This window comes from Ambystoma mexicanum, chromosome 6q (assembly GCF_040938575.1).
Source record: "Ambystoma mexicanum isolate Mex_15411 chromosome 6q, UKY_AmexF1_1, whole genome shotgun sequence".
NCBI lineage: Eukaryota > Metazoa > Chordata > Amphibia > Caudata > Ambystomatidae > Ambystoma > Ambystoma mexicanum.
This window is the reverse complement of record NC_090937.1, coordinates 176,121,740-176,142,751: the sequence shown is the minus strand read 5'-3', so window position 1 is coordinate 176,142,751 and position 21,012 is coordinate 176,121,740. Positions and strand designations below refer to the sequence as shown.

At 45.8% G+C, this 21,012-nt stretch overlaps 1 protein-coding gene across 1 annotated transcript in view; it reads left to right on the top strand.

Moving 5' to 3' along the window:
- PCGF3 (polycomb group ring finger 3) overlaps positions 1 to 21,012 on the top strand; it is a 695,750-nt gene that overhangs the window by 427,813 nt on the left and 246,925 nt on the right. The window contains exon 3 of the mRNA XM_069630597.1: positions 14,948 to 15,044. Within this exon, the coding sequence (XP_069486698.1) occupies positions 14,948 to 15,044 (97 nt within the window). The remainder of the gene's footprint in view (positions 1 to 14,947; positions 15,045 to 21,012) is intronic.

Sequence of the window (21,012 nt, the reverse complement as noted above, 5' to 3'; positions counted from 1 at the left end):
TTCCCCCAAACATTTGGTAAGGCACAGGTTATGGGAGTGGGACTTGAACATCTGCTATCGGCCTACACCAGCTTCTGTGTTTTTGTAACATAATTTAAAATTGTATTAACAAATTATGTGCCTATGAATCTGGGCAGTTTCTAGCCAACTTGGTGCCCAGGGCGAAACACTAGATATTCCACTCCCGACTGGCACACGTCACTCCCAGACTACACCACTGTCGTGCGACAACCCCCCCCCCCCCCACACCCCCATTTCAATAAATAATTGCTGTTTTCATTACTTTGTAACTCAAGTACTTTACAGAAGAAATCTAATGTGAAAACACAGCTGTTGCTGCCCAAGTAAATCGTTCTTCTGTCACCTGCTTGTAGGGAAGTCCTTGCATGAATGCAGTTTCAATTTCTGCGTACTGGCACACTGCAGTGTAACCGGCCTGCCGGAGTTTGAGGGCCGCTGGCCCTTTGTTGCAGGCATTCTGTTCAAACCTGTATTTTGAAAGTAACAATACTAGACTAACTTATGATTTATTTTCGGATGGCTTATTGTTGCTAGATGGTCAGTCTTGCACACTCCCATTTTGTACTCTTTCGAAATTCCCTCAGCGTAGCAAAAGGGACAAATTGTACCTATGAGTGTTCCTGTCTGCTTTTCATTAAATCACAAGAGAATTTCAGGAATGTAACTGTGATCAGAGAAGGGATATAAGAGTGATCAGAGATTGCTATATTTGATAAACAAGTCTGATAAAACGGTTGTATGTGTGAATCTCTAAATACATAAGACAGACCTGGCTTGGTGCTGGCCTCACTGTTCGTAACACACACCCTAACATTAAAATGTTTATAACCATGAACCATACATACTAATTTGCACAGCTTACGTTTTTGGATGATAGTATAAAATGGCTGCAACATCTGCTGCTCCAATGGGCTACCAGGGCTCTCTTGCTTCTTCTTTCTGGAGAATTCTCGATGAGGAGGGGCTGGGTCACGGTGTGAGCATGCCGAGCCCCCAATACAGAAACATCTTTAGGGAATTATATTTATAGACCGGAAAGGATACCCTACAAGAGACACCAGATAAACTAATGCACAAAAAGGATACACAGAAAGCATTGTACCTCCCTAGAAACTTTAGCATGACCAGTAGTAATAAGCTGATAAAGCGTTTTAAGCAAAACCGGCTTCTAATGCATGGTAAAGGTGCCACAGTTCCTCAGCCACTACCGCCTCACCATTACGCAGGCCTCATGGGTTAGATCTGCAAAAAAGAGCAGGCCCATTCTTTATCTAACGAAGCTGGCAATAGCATCTCTTATTGGTGCTGGCCTGCAGCCTCATGGTGTAGCAGTGTAGAAGGGACGCTTGGCCTAGTGGGTGTACAACTTCAGGCAACATCTTTCATTGCTTTATGTGTGGAAGTGTGGGCACAGTATGGCATACTTGGACCCACATACACAAAACGTTTCAGTGTTATTGTATGGACATGGGACACATCAGACAAAAACAGGCTGATGGGGTGTTACATAGAGGAGCACCACATAGACGCCATTAACCTACAGAGTAGTTACTTGTCTAGCACACAAATCGTTGCTGCACACATCATGCCATTGATTTGCCATATAGTACTGTCTGCATGGTGACACACAATGAACCCTGCTTTCCTAATCAAGGTACCAAGTCACATTGAGGTGCCATCTTGTCTGCGCTAGCCAGTGGTTGGCTTGATAAGAAAATGAAGAGCTTTGATGCTGACCGGATGCATTTAGTCCTTGTCCCAAAGCAGCCAATAGAATAACAAAAATTAATATTAAAAAAAGTGTTGGTGTGTCACAACATGAAAATAAAGAACATATTTTAACGTGTGCTATGTTAATTCTCTTGGAAGAATGCATAGGTTTAGCCAGCTAATTGATGTTTAGTGCTGGCCTTCAGAATGTTATGTTGACCTATACCACACACCACTACCACCCAGGGGCATTCTCCAGGCGCTCACGTGGGTCTGCAAGAAAGAGGATTGTGTTGGTTAGTGAGGGTAGAGCGATAGGATAGGTCCAGAGTCAGGAGAAACTGGCGTTGATGGGTTGTTTGCGTGCACTGGCGTAAGGGTGAGGCCCGGTGCCTGGGTTCTTTGTTGTATGTGAACGTCTGTTATGTTGTGTATGTGTGTTTTATGTGTATATTGGCTGGTGTTTAAGATTATGGTTTTGCACACTGGCTTGTGTCCTTAGGGGTATGGTCCAGTTCCTGGGATTGTTTGCTAATCTTCACAATTATATCCAAATGCAACTCATGGCTATTCTTCACAAATATCTTTAAATGTGATTCATGGCTATTGACCATTCTATCTAAATGTGAGGCAAAGGTAAGCTTCACAAATCTATCTAAATTTGATGCATGACTAATCTGCAGACTAAAAATGCCCCATGCTTATTTTATGCATTTTAGCATTTGTTAAGCCTACTAAACCCACAGGCATCAAGGGGCTGGTTACATGAAGCATAGCAGAGTACGTTTGGATACAAACAGACTTTACAGCAAGAATACTCCACAAAACCCACACTATCACAAACAAATGCATCTCCGACAACACACCCATCTACCCTTTGCCTCTCCCCCCCAAGCTATTTAGGTGTGCTCTGCGGGCAGTCGACCAGCCCAAGAAATTGGTCTTCTATGAATGAACAGGAACACTAGAAAGTTACAAAAGGGTGCTGAGCCGTTTTGCAAATTGCTCTTTTGGCCTGTTTCAGAGACTTGATGACTGCTGATGCAGAGGAGGCTGCATGCCAGTTTTCATGCTGTGTCTGGTGACAACTGATGCAGAACGGTCTGCCAGTCTCTGCCATCATGCCCTGTGCCTGGTGATTGCCTTCATAGTGTATTGGTAGCAATTGCGTTCATTGTACGGAGCTGCTGCTTTATGCCTTAGTTACTTTGTCAATGGGCATTGTGGTAGATCAGAATCGGGAGATTGACAAAGAGGCATGATGTTTTATTCTCTCTTCTAAGAATGACGACCTAGTCTTTCTTTAAACCCGTGTTATTTATTACAAAACAAAGTCAAACGTGGTGCTCATCAGTTTGTCATGGTGGCAAAACAGAAATGCGGTCCTCTATCTTGAGTCCTCTTCTAACCACATTCAAATAGATTGTGGATTGGGCAGCGACATTTGGCTTCAGTTTTTCCCGCGAGAGATCGCTTTGGAATAAAGGCGCACTTCGGTTCCTTGACAAACCTTTCATGTTTAGTAAAAATGGTGGCATTGGCATCGACTCCCGAGAACGGGGCTCAGAAAGTGTCAAGACTGCGGGGCGAAAATGTCCCTTATGTATCTCATTGAGTGTGTTTGTGGTGCTTAGGATACACTCATTTAACATCGGAGTGTGGGTCCTGCCTATCAATGACAGCAAAAGCCCTGAAAGAGCGTAGAGGGAAGTTAGCTGCAGGTAGGTCTCATAAATCCCCTTCGACAACCCTGTCGAAAAAGCTATGCTCTGACGTGTCGAGAGACGACTCTTCTCATCGGAAGAAAGCTAAAAGGTCCCGATCGCACAGTGGCTCACACCATTCGTCATCCTCGCGGCGGTTGAAGAAAAGGTGCCACAGATAACCATCTTAGTCATCGAGTTCCTCCTCAGAACAGGTCTCGTACCCGACCAAATCGGCCTCACTGGCTGAGTGGGAGAGGTTCAGACTTAAAATGCTCAAAGTATTCAAGGATACGGCCTCAACCCCCTTGAAGAGGGATGAGAGCCATGCCCATATCGACAAACGCGATGCCAAGAAGGCAAAGGACAAAACCTGTGGCCTGGTTGTCTAGGAGAAAACTCCTCGGGAGCCCCTCAGAGGTTCCCTAGAATAGAGAAAGACTCCTCCGAAGACGGTCATCGACGCTGAAAGACTCCACATAGGTATCTGACAAATGCTCGACATCGAAGCCTTGGAAGAGTTTGTGGCGTGATACAAATAACAAAACCCTCAAAGGATATCGAACTTTCAAACCACTGCCTAGGAAATACTTTCCTCAAGAAGATGATGAGCCATCGTCTGATGAATCACGTCGTTTTGGGTTACAATGTGGGACACCAGGTGTTCCAGAGGCCTTAATTTCAGAGGACTCAAGAATAAAAAACGGACATGAAACCTTGCAAAAACTGCAAGTGGGTTAGACACTTCCCCATCAAGTTTGGCAGACCAGATGCCTCAGACCATGCTGATGGACTGTACAGGCAACTGATGTCTATGGTCATAGAATATCTGGGATGGAGTAGGCGGCACCACCTTTTGAGCAGGACGACCTGACATTTTAGATAAGGGACCACAGGAGGACCGTTTTTCTTCTTTTCCATGTAGCCCTAAAAAGGCGATTTAATGCCAACTGGGAGACGCCGGAATTAATTCCAGCAGTGAAAAATAACTGACAAGCAAGTACAGAGCATCGGGCAGTGACCCCTAATATCTGACCAAACATCCAACTGCTGAACGTTTGGTAGTTCAGGCTGCCACTTGTACATCCAAACAAAATGGAAAGCCATCAATCCCTCCCGGACAGAGATGACGCGATGGCTAGAAAAGTTTTCTCTGCGGGGAGTATGGCCTATTGACGGCACACATTTATTTGGCAGAAGCGCTGACTAGTGCCTGGAGCTGCTGCAGACCTCCAAAGCAGTAGCCAAATCTCTTGGCACAGCCATAAGTCAGCCACAAACTAGCCCCACTGGTACAGCTTGGAGGGGCAGGTCCTTTCGCTATTACTCAGACGAGGGAGAGGACTGTCGAATCAAAGAGGTCAGAAGATTCCCCCGTGGTGGACTGGGAAGAGGTGCTATGACCACCCATGCAGTGGCTACTTTACCATCAACCGCCACAAAACACAATGGGAGGCACTCTCACAGCATCTGAAAGAATGGCAGGGTATTACTTCAGATGCATGGGCATTGGGAACAGTAGCCCCGGGTTACTGCCCTCCCTTTCTAAAAAGGCCCCTGGATCATCCGCCGGGGAACCGTTTTAAGTTCCAGACCTGCTCTTTATGCAGAAAATCTTGACCCTGCTAGAGAAAGGTGCTATAAAACCAGTACCTCTAGCTGAGAGGAACAAGGGTGGGTACTCCCCTTATTTTCTAATCCCCAAGAAGGACTGAGGATTGAGACCCATCTTGAACTTATGAGACTTGAACAAGTTCCTCAGGAAGGATAAATTCAAGATGGTTACACTTTCGCAGATCCTTCAGGCCCTCCAGCTTCAGGACTGGATGGTATCATTGGATCTCTAGGATGCTTACAAGCACAGAAGGTACCAGAGGTTCGCCATTGGCGGTTCTCATTATCAGTTTTGAGTTCTGCCATTTAGGCTGACATCCTCCCCCACCCCCAGGGTTTTCACCGAGTGGCAGCAAGTCTCTGGAGAGGGGGATCCATGTTTACGCCTACCTGGATGATTGGCTGACCAAGGCCCGTTCTCCCAAACAGGCCCTGGAACATCTCCGCTCCACCCGTCACTCCATACACAGACTGGGCTTCTCCCTCAACTTCAAGGAGTCCCACATGATACCATCTCAAATTCATCGGGGCTCTCCTAGATGCATCCTTGGGAAAAACCATGCACCACAGTGCCCAGCGCCTTCCGGCCTTCGATTTTCTGAGGTTGCTCTGTGAGCCAAGTAATATTGTAGGCTTTGGAAGCCGGTTTTTGATACAGGTTCTCTGAAACGGGAAACTGCAAACATATCTTGCTTTAGAACTAATTTGCTTGCAATTTAAGTGAATGCCCATGTAGAGTTTCAGCTGTTCACTTGTGCTTACAGAGCGAGTTTTAGTATGTTGCATAGCCTAGGGACAGCTGTGAGAGTAAGTTGACACCCTGGCCGTAGTGCAAATTTAGCCAAGGTCAAATACTTTTGTAAGACTACACTAGCTGTGAAATGTATAAAGGCTCTCCTTTGAATGGGGGAGAGCAGACACAGATAATGAGGGCAGGTGGTTCCCATGACAAAATTGTACGACCATGTGGAAATAGCTGCAGCTATATAATAAAACGTGTGTCTCTGAAAATAAAATTCTGTTTAAGTTGTTTCATTATGCCTTAAAGTGATTTTCTGAGAATAGGCAGGAATACAAATAAGTATTTTCCCACAATTGGCATCACCAGACGAGACCTCATTGCAGTTAGGATCTAGTTGGACTAATTGTGCCACGGTCGAAGAACAGGCAAAGGTGGGTGTCAAGAGTGGGGCATACTGCTGTTTTCCTTGCAGCCACACCTTCATTCATCAGCTGATTTCTTTGACATGATTGATCTCTGCAACTGAGGATCCCCATTGGTGTGAGGAAAAGGGATTTACATGCCTGGTGAAGCACTGGAACAGAATACTGCAGAAAATTAGGTGAGACTGTTTCAGAATTATATTAAATGGTTTGATATTATGAAAATGAAATGTTGTATTCCCTGTGGAAAGCATACAGTTAAGGCGCTGCAGAGGAGCCAATTACCCCCACTCCAACTGCCCCACCTACATTACCAGACAAATATGAACCAGAGTATGTGAAGTATTCTGAACACTTAAACCAGCAAAGAGAAGAGCGTGTACTCTGTGCAGTACCCATAAGAATACCGCTTCATCAAAGAATATGGGAGGTAAAGTACCCATTGAAGAAACCATACCTGCATACAAGACAATATGAACGAGATTCCTGAAGAAGCAGAGAAAATAAATGGCAAAGATGAATGGTGACGTCACACAAAATCGAATTGGCACCCTTAAAAGAGATAAACAGACCAGAGAATACAGATTTGGTAACCATCAAGAAGTACCAAGGTTAAGTAACATCTTGGGATCAAGATGAAGAAACTTATGCCATAGACCTGATAAAAATACTTAGTTTACACGTGTACAGATGCAATGAAAACGCAAGCAGCAAAGCAATCATGAAGCTAGCCACATGCTTTTGAATAGTTGGACCGCGACAAGTGCCAATATATACACACACATATGGACAAGTAAAGGATGGATGTTTCCACTATGCATATAAGCAGTACTGAACAAAGTAAGAAGGCCTCCATTTTCAGTGTGTTGCAGCTCGAAAAGCAATTGAATTAAACGGAAAAATCTCAGCTAAAGAAGTTTTACTGAGCCAAAACAGCCAAGGTCTTATAAAACTGAAATTGGCTGACATTGGATCCAATTAACGTGAAAGTACAGACTCCTGTTCAGAGAGGTCAAGGAAAAACCAAAGACGTCAGGACTGTTGGAGAATAAAATCAAATACACGAAAAGGCTCATTTTCATGGTGTCCAGTCACGTGATGGAGGGAAGTTGGACGAACAAGATGGTCACACCTATGCACGGAGGCCGACTGGTGACCATACGCCTTTAAAAAAAATAAAAAAAAAATGTTTTAAAATTCTCAGAACAGCACAGACTCGAGGCCAACTTCAGAGCACTAATTGACACTGGACCATTGAGGTGATAATGGATGATATGCTAATTGGTGGGAAGCTGGGGCTAAGACGAGCTCACCGCACCTGGTTGTTCAGTCTGCATGCTGCTAGACGTAGGTGGAAAAGTACTGACGGGGGTTAAAAGCTAACCAATTGTATGGGACCACATAGGTGGGGGGGGGGATCCTATAGCTTGTGTAGCCAATGGGATGTCGTACATTTAGTGACGTTCATAGTGGGCATTTTAAGGGCAGGGCTTAGTTGCCCCACCTGATGTTAATTATCCTACCACCTTTTTCGTTACTCGATACAGAGAGCTTATACTTGGAACTTCGCTTGGACCCAATTACACCCTCCGTTAGGTTGTTGTAGTTTGCCATGTAGGATGACGTTGGTAATGATGCAGGTCAAAACGTCAATGATGACCAATTTTGGGTAGAAGAGCCCAGTTTTTTAATTAAGTAGAGTCAGAGGATTGAGCGATTGCTGATGTTCGTTGTACTCCCTGTTTTAGATACTTGACATTGAAACAGACTAACTTTGCCACGCTATTTGTGTCATCTTTATTATTGATGTATGAATAAAATCTGCATCCCCATCCAGCTCCAGGGTATAGCTGCTCATCTTAAAGGGCTGTCTGAGAGAACCCCCAGCTCAGAGCCATCCTGCATTTTGCTGGTGCCAGAGGCTCGCCTGAGAATGGGATCTCTAAATGGGCTCTCAGGACTCAATGGTCCCAATTCTCAGGCAGGATGTCAGACCTTCAGGTTCCAAGCAGAGTAGCACAGGACCCAAGACCTTCTGTGGTGGACCTACAAGGAAAACATCTGAAGGGACAAAGCTTTTGGCAACCATGGCCGGAGTTGATGGTAGTATTTCTCAAAGAAGAAGAGGCTATTGCTCGAACAAAGAACGGCTGCTGGCTAATGATCCCCCTGCGCTTGGGTCTCTTTAGCACAGGCCCTTGCCTATGTTAAGTTGCAAGTGTGCAGTTGGTGTACTGCATGAGTATTGTTGTAGGGCTCCAGTAGGGTGTTTGTCTCCCTTTCAAATAACTCCACTCCAGGGCTTCTTTCCACTCCCAATCCTGGGGTTTCTTCCTTCTTTCCCCACACCAGGACTTTTCTCAGTCTCTCTCCCACTATGGGGTTCCGCTATACTTTTCCCACTCCAAGGCTATCCTCTTTCTCTCTCTCCACTTTGGGGCTTTTTAGTATTATCTCCACTCTGGGGCTTGTCTCACTCCCCAATCTGTGGTGTCTCCCTGCTCTGGGGCTTTTCTCCCTCACTCTCTTCCCCACTCAGGGTCTCCTTGATTTTTCTCCCCTCTTTGAGGCTTACCTCACACTTTTCCCCCACTATGGGTCATCTCGGATCTCTTCCCGCTCTGGGGCTTTTCTCACTCTTCCTCCCACTCTGGGGTGTCTCAGGGACTCTCTCTGCTCTGGACCTTTTTCTGTCTCTTGCCTTGCCGCCCACCTCCTGGTCTGTTGGAGCCACTGAATACGTGTGTGTGTGTGTGTGTGTGTGTGTGTGTGTGTGTGTGTGTGTGTGTGTGTGTGTGTGTGTGTGTGTGTGTGTGTGTGTGTGTGTGTGTGTGTGTGATGGGCGGTGCTCCTGGGGAAACTGGTGTGGTGTGTGCGACACTACTCTCTCCGCAGTGCCATTTATGCGACTCATCTGTTTGGGTCTGCATTGGCTGCAGACTCTTCTTACCCGGTCTCTTCACGCCAGGACCAGTGGACCGTTTCTCTGCGAGTCTGCTCCTCTGTCCTCCAATACACTTTGCTCTTACTTGTTTTGCAGTGCGGGCCTTCTCCAGTTTTTCTGTGGTTTCCCATAAGGATTTAATATGTGCGTCAGAAGCCATGACAGCTACTAGAGGGGTCGGGGATGCCATGCACGTTGGTTTTTATTTATTGGTCATTTGTAATGCGCCTAAAACAAGTGTTTTGAGGTGCAGCAATGCAAGGAGGGGTTGGCGGGGGTGGAACAGGTTGGAGAAGTAGCCATCGTAAAAAGGCCATGCAACGTTCAGATCATGCAAGTGCAGTAGAGAGAAGATACTAGGGGAGGGGAATTTCAGGAAGGGCAGGAACTCTGTGGAAGGGCCGAAGAGAGGAAAGTGCTAGGGGAGGTCAGGTAGACAGTGCAAGGGAGGAAGAGGGTGAAGGGGGTCCAAAAATAAGTGCAGGCTAAGGGGCTTGAATGGCTACAAGGGATCAACGCCAACAGGCAAGTGTAGGCGGTGGGGCCCGAGATTGCAAGTGCAGGTTGAGAATTAGGCAGGGGGAGTCGGGGGGAGGGGAGGTGCATAGGTAGACTGGGCAGGGGGAGGACCTGGTGCTCTGTATGACTGAGGGAACTAGGGGGCCGGTCTCGGGCAGAAGGGGACTTTAGCATGAGAGGTGGGGTAAGGAAGAAGAGAAAGAGGAGCTTCTGGAACTTAAGGAGATCTGGCTCAACTCTGATATGGGCAGGGGGCCATTCCAGAGGGAGGCACCTGCAGTGGAGCTAGATCTACCCTCTGCTTGGAAATGCATCTGATTTGCAGAGAGTTAAAACTAGACGAGCAAAGGGCTCTAGTAGGGAGGTGTTTGGGGAGAGAGAGCTGGATGTATCCGGCCCCAGAAAGCCTTGTGGATGATGCAGAGGGTTTTGAACATGATCCTTGCAGCAACCGGGAGCCAGTTGAGGGATTTAAGGGCTGGAGTGATGCGGTCCCTGGGCTTGAGGCCAAGGATACGTCTTGCAGTCCGATTCTGGATTAGTTGAAGGGGGCGAAGGGAGGGGTTGGGAAGATTGGCTGTTGCAGTAGTTCAGCCTAGAGAGAACCAGAGCTCTGGAGACATTGAATTTCTGGGGGAAAGTGGGGAGGGGGAGAATGCCTCGGAGGAGATGAAGCTGAAATTGGGCCTTGGCAAGGTCTGTGATGTGATCAGAGAAGGAGAGAGAGGAGTCAAAGATGACGCCAAGGTTTTTAGCTTCACACGAGGGTGAGGGCCCAAGGAGGGTGGCCATGATGTTGTAGGAAAAGATAGAATCGGGGTCCCGATGAGCAGGAGCTCGGTCTCGTTGGCATTAAGGCAGAGATCGTTGGTAGTGCACCATGCCTGGCTAACATACATGGATGAGAGAGGAGGTAGTATAACTATAAATCCATTAAAACCGGTAAACCATTACTGTGGATGCGTATAAGTTGACAACACGCACCACGTCCTTTCTGATTTTTCAAATTTCTTATCTTTCCTTCTCACACGAACTAACGAATTATACATTTTTTTTCATGGTACAAGTTTTAAATATTGATTAATATAACGGTAATGATCAAAAAACGTATAATAGCCCAGTTGTGTATCAAACATTTTTAGAATCAGTTTAGATGGGGACAGTTTCTGTCTTTCACCTAGATAAGCGGCCCACCACTGCCGATAAGGGACAATACACCCACACACAGATGGAAAGTGAGTGTGCAAGGAGAGAGAGCTATTTGTTAGATAGATAAAATCCCAAGTTTCTCTCTCAATGAGGGTTTTCTCGCTTAAAATCAGGGCGCCAGAGGTATATGTGCCCAGCCCAATAGGCCCCCCTTTTGTTGTTTTTCTAGTCAAGAATTTATATCCGGCATATGTGCTGTAGCATAGAGGGTGGGAGAGCAAGGTAAGGTATAACATGGGGCTGCAGGCAGAATTGTCGAGAGAAATGTAGGTCAGAAGATATGGACAGGGCGCTGGGAGGAAAGGGAAACTAAGTAGGGGAGATAAAGGATGCAAGGCAGTGATCAGCAGCGCCATGGCTGAGCAAAAGAGGCTGCATCAGGAAGGGAGCGCTCTGCATAGGGCCAATGGTCTACCTCCCTACTGCAGAGGCTCACAGGAGGCAGCATAGTGAATCGGGGGCAGAGAAGGCTTACCAGCTCTTACCCTGAACCGTGCTGGGGGGATATCAGCGGGTTTGCAGCCGTAGGGGGAGGCGAGAGACGGTGGGGGCCCCCTCTGATCATTAGAGGGCCTAGACAGGCCCATACAGGATGTGACCAGGTGCCTAAATGGGGTCCTTGGATGGGGGCTGGCGTTGACAGTCGGCACCCTGGACCTGCAACAGGATGTTCATTGGCTGCACCAATCCGGCAATCTTCTGGGAATCCAAGAAAGGAAGGGCCTGGAGGCAGGGTATTGCCCAATTTGATCACATGGTAAATCGGGCCTAATTTCGATTGAATTCTAACAAATTTGGCAAGCTATACCAAGAATGGGGTGCAAGGGTGTCCCCTACATCCCATGTTCGGTAGTGATTGCCTTGGCAGTAGCGGTGGACGGGTGCCCCCCCCTGTGGCGTCGGATCTGACCCACGTAAGAGGGATGGAACTGGTGCTGTAGGGTCAGAAGCAAACGGAGGAGCGAAAGTTAAGTGGGGGGGGCGGGGATATAGTGGAGTGGGAGGGGTTCAAAGTTTGCCGGATTTGGCCCCGGCAAAATTGTATTCTGCCACGAACAATTCTGCCATGGTCAAATCACGTATATCCTGCAGGCAGTGCTCGAGGGCCATGTTAGAAGGGCCTTGCCAGATGGAAAAAGCACACTGCAGCTCAGTGGGGCGCCGGGTGCCGGGACACACAATGCCAGACCCAGAGTAGAAATTAAATGGAGTTCCTATATACCCCATAGACCATAAAGGTATTAGTGTCGGGTGTGGGGGAGTGGAGTGGTGATGTCTTAAGTCCTTCTCTGGTGGTTTCCCTGTTCCTTAAGGGGAGTCCCCTCTGGAGTGATCCTTCTTACTGTCCCCTAGCAGGCTCACCTCTCCAGTCCCAAAGGTGGTGGCTCACCTATGGGGAGAGATGACTATCTCGGTGGACTCGTCACAGTATCTTCATGTGTTGCTGGAAATATTTGACCATGTTTTGGCAATCTTGTCATCGGTATGGTGGGCACAAACCTCAAGCTGGAGTTGAATTTTGGTGGCCGTCCCTAGACACAGAGGTCGAGGAATGCATGAGCTAGCATGATGTGTGCAACGTAGCAGGCAAGCCTGTGGCAAAACTTATCCATAGAGTTCCTGGGATCTTGCTAGATTAATGTTAATGTTCTAGGATATTTGTAACGTGCACTATCGCCACCGGAGTGGTCCCATGGCGCTCTGGAAAAAAAAATAGGGAGGGTGCGGGGGTGAGTTAGTGGAAATGAGCTGGAAAAGTGCAAGAGATGTGCTGTTGGCAGCCTCACTCCGGTTAACTCCGTTGGCTGGGCTTGGTGTTTTTTGGTCAGTAGTCATGTGCTGTTGTGCGAGTCTTTGTGGTTTGTTTTGTTGTTGCAGTGAAGTTTGTGCTGATTGTTGTGCTACAGGCTTGTGGTTGTGTGTGGTTAGAGTTTGACAGGGGTGTGCAGTGGGGTGAAATTGTTAGTGGATTGGATAATTTGCATTGCTGTCCGGAAGCAAGGTGCTAAACTTTAATATTCTCTCCAGGTGGGACGCGTGACCATCTCTGCATCTCCATCCAGATCTGGGACCTGCCGACTCTTGGTCCCTTCCACACATGACGCCCACTGACATTCATAACCCAGTCCAAGTTGGGCCCCGACAACCTCCGTCCAACCTGTCTGTATGCGGGGCAAGTAGGAGTTTGTGAGTCCATCCAAATCTGACCTGGATAGCATTCCCAATGCAGTCGGTACGCAGCCTCGGTCAGCCAACGCTACTCCATCCAAATGTGGTAGAGGTCAGCATTCATCGTCTTATCCAGCTGCTCATTCAGGCTACCGCTCACAGCCCCTTTGAAGCGTGGCACATGCCAATGCTTTCATTCTCGTCCAGGCGCGGCACCTGCCATCATTCACAACCACAGCTTGGCCCATGCCGATGCTCAGAGCTTAGTTCCAGTGTGGCAATTGCTAACCTTCACACAACTCTATTCAAATATGATACCTGGTAGCGATTATTTAGTCTATCGCACTGCTTTTTTTCGAGATACGGGTGGATGAAAGATTTTTTTTTTTTGTCTTAAATAAAAGTGGACATCGAACCATGGGTCTGTGCTGAGGTTCTTCTAGGATTTTGTGAGCCAGGAAATATTTTCCAGCTTTACACGGAAGTGATTGTGTCACAACTCGCCTTGCTTGAAGTAAAGTAGTGCTGCAAAAGCCGGGGATATTGAGTACAAGAGCTGCCTGCAGAGTGATGAATTGCACCAAACACATCGGTCATATGGTCCAGGAGTAATAAGCCGACGCATGCGAGGTGGTACCAGTTTTGTGGATGGTCATGAGAGGTAATGTTTAACAGTTAAGACCGACCAGTACTTGCTACTGTTCATTTTTGTTAATTTATTACGATGTGTATGACCGTGGAAATATTTGCTTTCGGAAATTACTCTTTCAATTGTTTTTTTTAATCAATTGAAGTTTTTTTTACAAACGGAATCATGCTTATGAAAAAAGGCCTCTCCGTTTTGTGCATCAGCATGTGCAAAGGTCTAGTGCATCTAGCCTGGAAGGAGGTTGCATAAAAAGCGGAATTTGAGCTCAGCCCTCTCCCCAACTGACCTACCACTTTTTAGTGTGGACTATAAGCTGACACTAATGCATTGGAGTATAGCTTGGTAGAAATGGCGTCAATTTTTGTAATTGCGGATTGGTTATTTACCCACCCATTGACTGCCCATAGCCATGCTAATCCCTATGGCAGTTCCCACCAACTTCCTACCCCTCCCCACCCAAAACACACCCTTCTGTGATGTGTTTGAGCTAACTTTATCAAGCCTTAAAATCAAACTTTGCAAACAATGTGCCTGCCAGTTTTTTTTTTAAGCTGTCTTCTAAGAGCTAATGGTTTAATTGCTGCTGTCAACGCACTACTGGTATTTAAAAAATGTATTAACCAGGTCTGCCTTTAGCCACTGAAGTCCTGTTAAGAAACGAGCTTTAGCAAACGCAACAATTTCGGCTTGTAAATGAGCATTAGAAAAACCTTTGCCAGGCACTGCGATATGCTCAGATATTGCCAGTTTCAAGCTGCTGCCGTTAATGGCCAGTTCGTAACATTACCGCAGTATCTGGCAAATACATTTCCCAGATCGACACAAAAGCTAAAACTGTTGCCATTGCTAGTGCTTGTTTAATTGAAGGCTTTGGTGTTCTCTGCGTTGTGGGGCTGTTACCCTTCTTCTGCTCCTACATTTTTCCCATCAACTACTTTGGGATTGGGGTTTGAACTGCATGTGCCTCCTTGGTGAAGGCAGTAACCTTGTACTCCCGACTTTGTCAATATGTGGTGGAGCTGTACGACATTCGTACTACATGCATGTGTTCCTATTGACCAGGGTCTCCAGTTGTGTTGGACTATCAATGCCATGATCCCTCACCATTGATTATGCTGGTTAGTTCTGAAGGGAGTTGTCGTCCAAAACCTCTGGAGAGCCGAAGGTCGCAGACCTCTGCATCGACTTAATTCAGCATACATGTTCTTTGAATCAAACCCGTTTTAAATATGCTTCCTTGTCCAGTTTGCAGAAGTTGCCTCGTGAAGTATCTGGAGGAGAACAACACCTGTCCGACGTGTCGCATAGTAATCCACCAGAGTCATCCACTGCAGTACATTGGGTGAGTGAGCATGCAGCAAGATCATTGATGAATAGCAGCTATACCCGGTCATGTTCTATGTCCATTGAATGTCGATCAGTTGACTACCCCATTCATTAGCTAGCAATGACGGCTATTGCAACACTTGCAAGTAGGAGGAATCTGTCATGAAACGCTACATAGAACTTTTTTTATTTTCGAACTTTGGAGTTTCTAATTTAAATGTTCAGATTCCAGATCAAATACCTGTTAAACATACTCCCAGTGGTGGCTCTGTCTAAAGTGGTACCAGTGCCAGTCTGCATTTGTTTCTAAATCCTCCTTTTAAACTTTCATTGTAAACACCCCATATTCCCAAAATCAAGGAGCCAGTAAACCTTCACCCCACCCTATGCTTGAATGCCTTTCCTTGCACGAGACAACCAGCCATCTCTGTATACTGCCCTATTGCCTTCAAACCACAGAAGTCCTTATTTCACACGCGCATCTTGTGGATAAAATGTGCAAGCACGCGTACATTATTAACACTGTTTCAACAAAATGAACAAATTACAGACTAGTCACTTTTGGGACGTTCACAAACCGATTTATGTGGTGGATTTATTTTCTGTGTTTTGGCGGGTAGCAGAGGCAGCATACTATTGTCGTGTGCTGTTCTTCGCTGGCACGTACAGGTATGTACCATAATGGTAGTGCTGGGAGCGTCTTACTTTTTTGCTATTTTGTTTTCGTAAACGTAATCTATGACCAAGGTGAGATCAAAACGCTATTCTAGATATTAACCAAAATATTGTTGTGGTGAAATGTGGTTGACTACTGAAGGCGGTACCCAGTTTAGAATTCGGTCACCTGTCCAAAACGGGCCTGCAGTGCATTACTGTTCGCCTTATGGCCCTCGTCTTCTTGGGGCATCTTCGCTGTGATCATTGTCTGCCATTTACCTGAATGGTTCTCAAAGTAACCCTTTTTCACAATACTTCAAGTACCAGAAGGCGGCGGCACCTCTACAGTGTATTTTTTTCTTGGTGATTTCTGACTGGATTGTTCTTGTTCTTAAAAGGGTAAGTTTGAGATTGTGACAAAACTGCAAGGTGTTTTATCAATGCAATGGGCGGATGCAGCCACCTGCGCAGTTTCAGCCAATGTAGCAGTTACAATATGTTGAATCCCCTGTTGTAAGGGCTAAAAGGGTGGTGGATGGCTTCCCCCCTCCCAACTCCCCCATCCCCTCCCCCCAACCCTGTTGTAAATGCTGATGTTCTACATTTTAATTGCAGTCCTCTTTTGCAGTGCAAATGGCGCATAATGGCGAAGGCTTGTGCCTAGTTTGCTTTCTGGAGCGCTTTCCGTAGTTTTCTGTTCCCCTTTCCCCTGGCTCAGGCCAGCCTTTCAGATCGTAACGCAGGTCAGCATTCAGAGGGCCTGCCAGGTTATCTGTATGTTAGAAATCCGATTCGTGATGGAGCTGAAGTATCTTATACGTATTGTCGCGATGAAATGGGTAGCCCTCCATTTGGGCAATGGCTGTAATTTATGAAATTAGGGCCGAGTCACAAAGAATTTGGGTTGCTGGTGAAACGTGTTGTAGGCAAAGTTGTGCACGTGTAGTCTGTGGCCCAAATTTGGCACGGCTAGACAGGGCCACTTCTTCCCCCAACGGACTAGAGAAGTAAAGACGGACACCATGGTACATATATAAAAAATATATATATTTCATGTGCGTGTTATTTATGTATAGTCTTTGTGTTTGATGCTTGGTGGAATACCTGGACTGATCCATCCAGCCCAGCATGGGATGTGGCTGGATGGAATGTTGGAGAAAAGTGAAGGGGAACAAATAAACCGTATTCCCATGCCCAGGAAAGGGCTGGGTAGGGGGAGAAAGGATTCAGCTGTATGGGCAATTTCAACCCACTCCATGACCATCCCCACCCAAAACGCTGACCAACCCACCCAGGATCTCTTTGAGCTAGCTGTGTGCTTTTAAGGGAATTCCAATGACATTTCCAAGCAGTCTTCTGCAGCTGTAATTCACAAACCAAAGGATAGGGGAGCCCCTAATACCCAGTTCAAAGGGCTAAATTACTCTGTGCTAAACAAAGGTAGAATGAGGATATAACACAACGATTGTTTTATGCAAACCTTATTTGTTTTTAATAAAGCCGCCATAGCTGGCTAAAAGTTTGTTGCCCACACATAATAAACTCAAGCAATTACAAATGCAATTTAAAAAGCATCACACTATACATACCTTAATGAAGGCATGGTATCAAACATTGAAGACAGACACGTGATCACAGTTCAAGGGTGTTTATTGAAGTTCAATGGGTTGGTTGAACAGCCAACCTAACCCTAAATCTAAGGATGGGAGCAAGCTACGACCATCAAATGACAGTCCTACTGGAATCTATCACAATAAATGGGCCTATACTAAAACCATATTGCCAATCCTTACCTCTAAAAAAAACAAATAGTGTGGTAAAATGAGGTATGCAAAAGAAAAATGTTGATAGTTGAGCAGTTGGCTTCCCTCCCCACATTTTCAGCATGGGACAAGGTGTTGCACTCTAGCTTCACACGCACTCTGCCTTCTCTTGCACGAGGATGCAGTTCAGAATATAGATATCCAGTCCTTCTGCGCCAATGTCTCTTTCCCAATGAAAGTCTTATTTGCAGAATGCCTGCAGTAACAAACAAATGCCGAAGTTCCTTTCTGATCAGCATTTTCACATTGTCTTTGGGTGTCTTATTCACCTTGGGGGCTCCCTCAGTTGGGTTCGGACCCCTTTTACACCAGTTCACATGTCTCTCTTGATCAAGCTCAGACCATACGCTTATTTTTCTCTTTTTTTATTTGTTTTAACCTATTGGTTTTTACAAAAGTGTAAAAAAAAGTCTGCTTCTGTTTCTCTTTAATGCGTTGCTTAAATTTCAATTCGAAAAGAGACGCATTATCACACCAGAAGACTTTCTACTGTGCGAGGGATTTGACATATACCCTTGCAGAACCACTTTGATTGTCTTTCACTATGGACTTTTCATATCGGCTTTCGTGTCCTTTCTGGCACTTCTCTGTGGCTTATCCAAAACAGAGACCTTCAATTGAGCACACCTGCGGCACCGGACCACTCTGTTACTTTGTATTGTACGTTCTCTGATTCATATTAAAGTAAAAACATCCAACAGCAATTGTACTTTACTTGCGTCTTTAATCACATGCATTAATAGTCTTTGCTCTTAATACAATGTTGCCGCTTGCAGCCTTGGTTTCAACACAGACCGGTCTTGTATTGGTCTCCCCAACTCACCGGCTTTGATTTCTCTGGCTCTGCTTGGATCCTGGAGCCAAGGACTGGTACCACAGCGGCTGCGTCTCATCCCCGACTCGGCCAGTCATGCAGGAAGGCCCCAGGTATCTCCAACACACAATGCAGGATTCGTCAGTCTGTTTTCCTGGCCTTATGCCTTTTAATCTGAATGCTTATGGAAAATAGTGTATTCTTGGCGAAAAGGTCAAGGGTATCTCCCTCCTCATTCTCCCTTTTCAGGTTTGCTGCATTTCTCCCCTCGTTCAGCTGCTGCCTGGAAAACGCTGCTCCGTGTGTTTTGCCTCGCTCAGTGTGCTCTTGTGCTCCACTTTTTATCTGTGTGGGGAAGCTTAATGGAAGTCTGTTGTGAGTTGTCAAAAGTAATTGTCTGACTTTGCCTGACCATAGTAGTGGGACATGTTGGGTGCATTGCTCTGGTATGAGTCTGTTTTCTCCCAGAATGGGCTGTCTGTGTGAAAGTGTTTGTGTAGGGAAGGGGCGGGGTAGAGTCAAGGTGTTATGGGGGGGGATACCATGTCTCACCGTCAGCTTGCCCCCCCCACCCCTGAAGACCCCTTATCCAGGTGATCCACACTGGCCCACCCCCAGGGTCTGGATCCAAAGGTGATGGCCGTTCCCTGGCCACCTGAGAGATCGGTCCCCCAGGACTAGCGTGTGAGTCACCCTCTGGTTTCTCACAATACACATCTCAATGTGCAGTGTGTAAAAGGTGCTATTATCCACCAGAACAAGCCTCCAATTGAGGAAAAGTAATAAAGGAATATGCATATGCAACTAGAAAGCGTGGGTCTACAATGTTGTACACCCTAGGTTGAAACACCTATGCATAGGTGTGGTATTTTCAATTGATTATGGTTGCTTTAAATCAATTAGGACAGTTTTATATATAGGTGTTTTGAGCCTATTGGCACCTTTTGCAAGTTGCACTTAATGAGATTTTGTGTATGCATATTGTGATGTGTTTTAAATTGTATTTGTTATTGCCTTGGTGTAGTATGTGTTGCCAATGAACTATTACCCAGCTATGGCAGCTTTATAAAACAAATATTTGAATAAAACAATTGTTATGTTATAAGTTACAACCTCATTCTACTTTTGTTTAGCATTTATTGCAGCTGCAAACCAGTTCCCGATATAATGTGGGATACATTTATCAGCCCAGCAGAATCCCGTAACTCCCCAAACTACATCCCAGCAGTCACCAGCAGAATGGCTGCGCTGGCTCTGTTGAGCACTCTTCCCTGGCATCAAAACTGTGTTTTGCAGCTACAAAAATGACGGCTGCGCTGTTTCACCAGACACATATGGGGCAAGAGGAAACGCAGAACACCTTGAGAATTGCTGCCAGTAATTTCTTTATTGGCACTAGAGAAAAGTCCAAGGCAGCACTGCTATGCTGCCAGCTCAGAATTTCCCATGGAAAAAGAGCGTTCTGCATTTAGAAATGACTGCGCACTGATGCCCTGTCCATCCTTTCAACTGTACACAATTTGGTTCCAGTAAGACCCAGCTATGTTTATCCACATTCAGGTTGTGCTCCAGCAAAAAGGGGCCTTCCTCTTTGAATAACAGGCTGTGTCAGGAAAGATCTGTGAAATAGCAAAGAACTGCACTATAAGCCATATGCAAAACTCTTTACTTTTTGCAACAAAATATCACTGACAAGCCCTTCACAAGAAGCCCTCTCTGTGTGCTTATGTCAGTTTCATTGGACCCTTGCCTTGGACAGACTCCTGTGTGGTAGAAATGACAAAGGCCATGGAAATGCTCCAAACAGAGATGTGAAAGTAAACCGCATTTTGTAAAGTGACATTTAAGGAAAATTAACCACGTGTAAAATTGTGCTTTTAACAAACGACCATGTCGGTTTAAAAGTGAAAATGTGGAATTAAGACCATCGTTGCATAGAAATGTGATTGGGGGGGGGGGGGGTTGTGTGAAAACACATATAGGATATATAATTCCAACAGACTTGCTTTCTGGATCAGGATTTTTTTTTTTTTTTTTTTTTACAAAATTTGCTGTGAGGCCAGCAAGAAACAGGTGACAGGCCCTGGCTTCAAATGGCCCTGCCTTTCCTTGGACAGGAATCTCCCCCACTAACTATCAAAGGGCCAAGATGGGGGATTTCACAATCTCATAGGACTGCTTGGCATTCTGCAGCCAAAAGACAATGGATTTCTGGGACACATAGGTGTGACTTTCTGGTAGCACCTCCCCTCAATTCAAAATAAAGAGCTTCAAAGGCAACTCCGTGGCAACACTGGACTCAAGTGGGCCAGAAAGACATTTGGCTTGGAGGGCTGGAAGACTGCTCCTCTTTGGGGGTAAAGCCGGCCCACTTGGTTCTAAAGCCATTTCTTCTTAAAACTGTTATTTCTGTAACCTGAAAACTTAATAATGTGGAAATTTGACAGTACAAATGTACATTTTACGTTTTTAAAACAAGATGAGGTAGACCTTTCTGACCAGTTGTGGATGCAAATGCCGGAAAAATGACATTTCTTTGAAAAGAACAAAGGACCCGGTTATGAAGGTTTGATGTAAATATGACCCACATTAATCTGCTCCAGTGCACATATTTATAGATTTTTAGGGGAGACAGTTACCACTGAAATTGCGAAAGATTATTTGAAGGGCTAAATGACACTGTACAAACC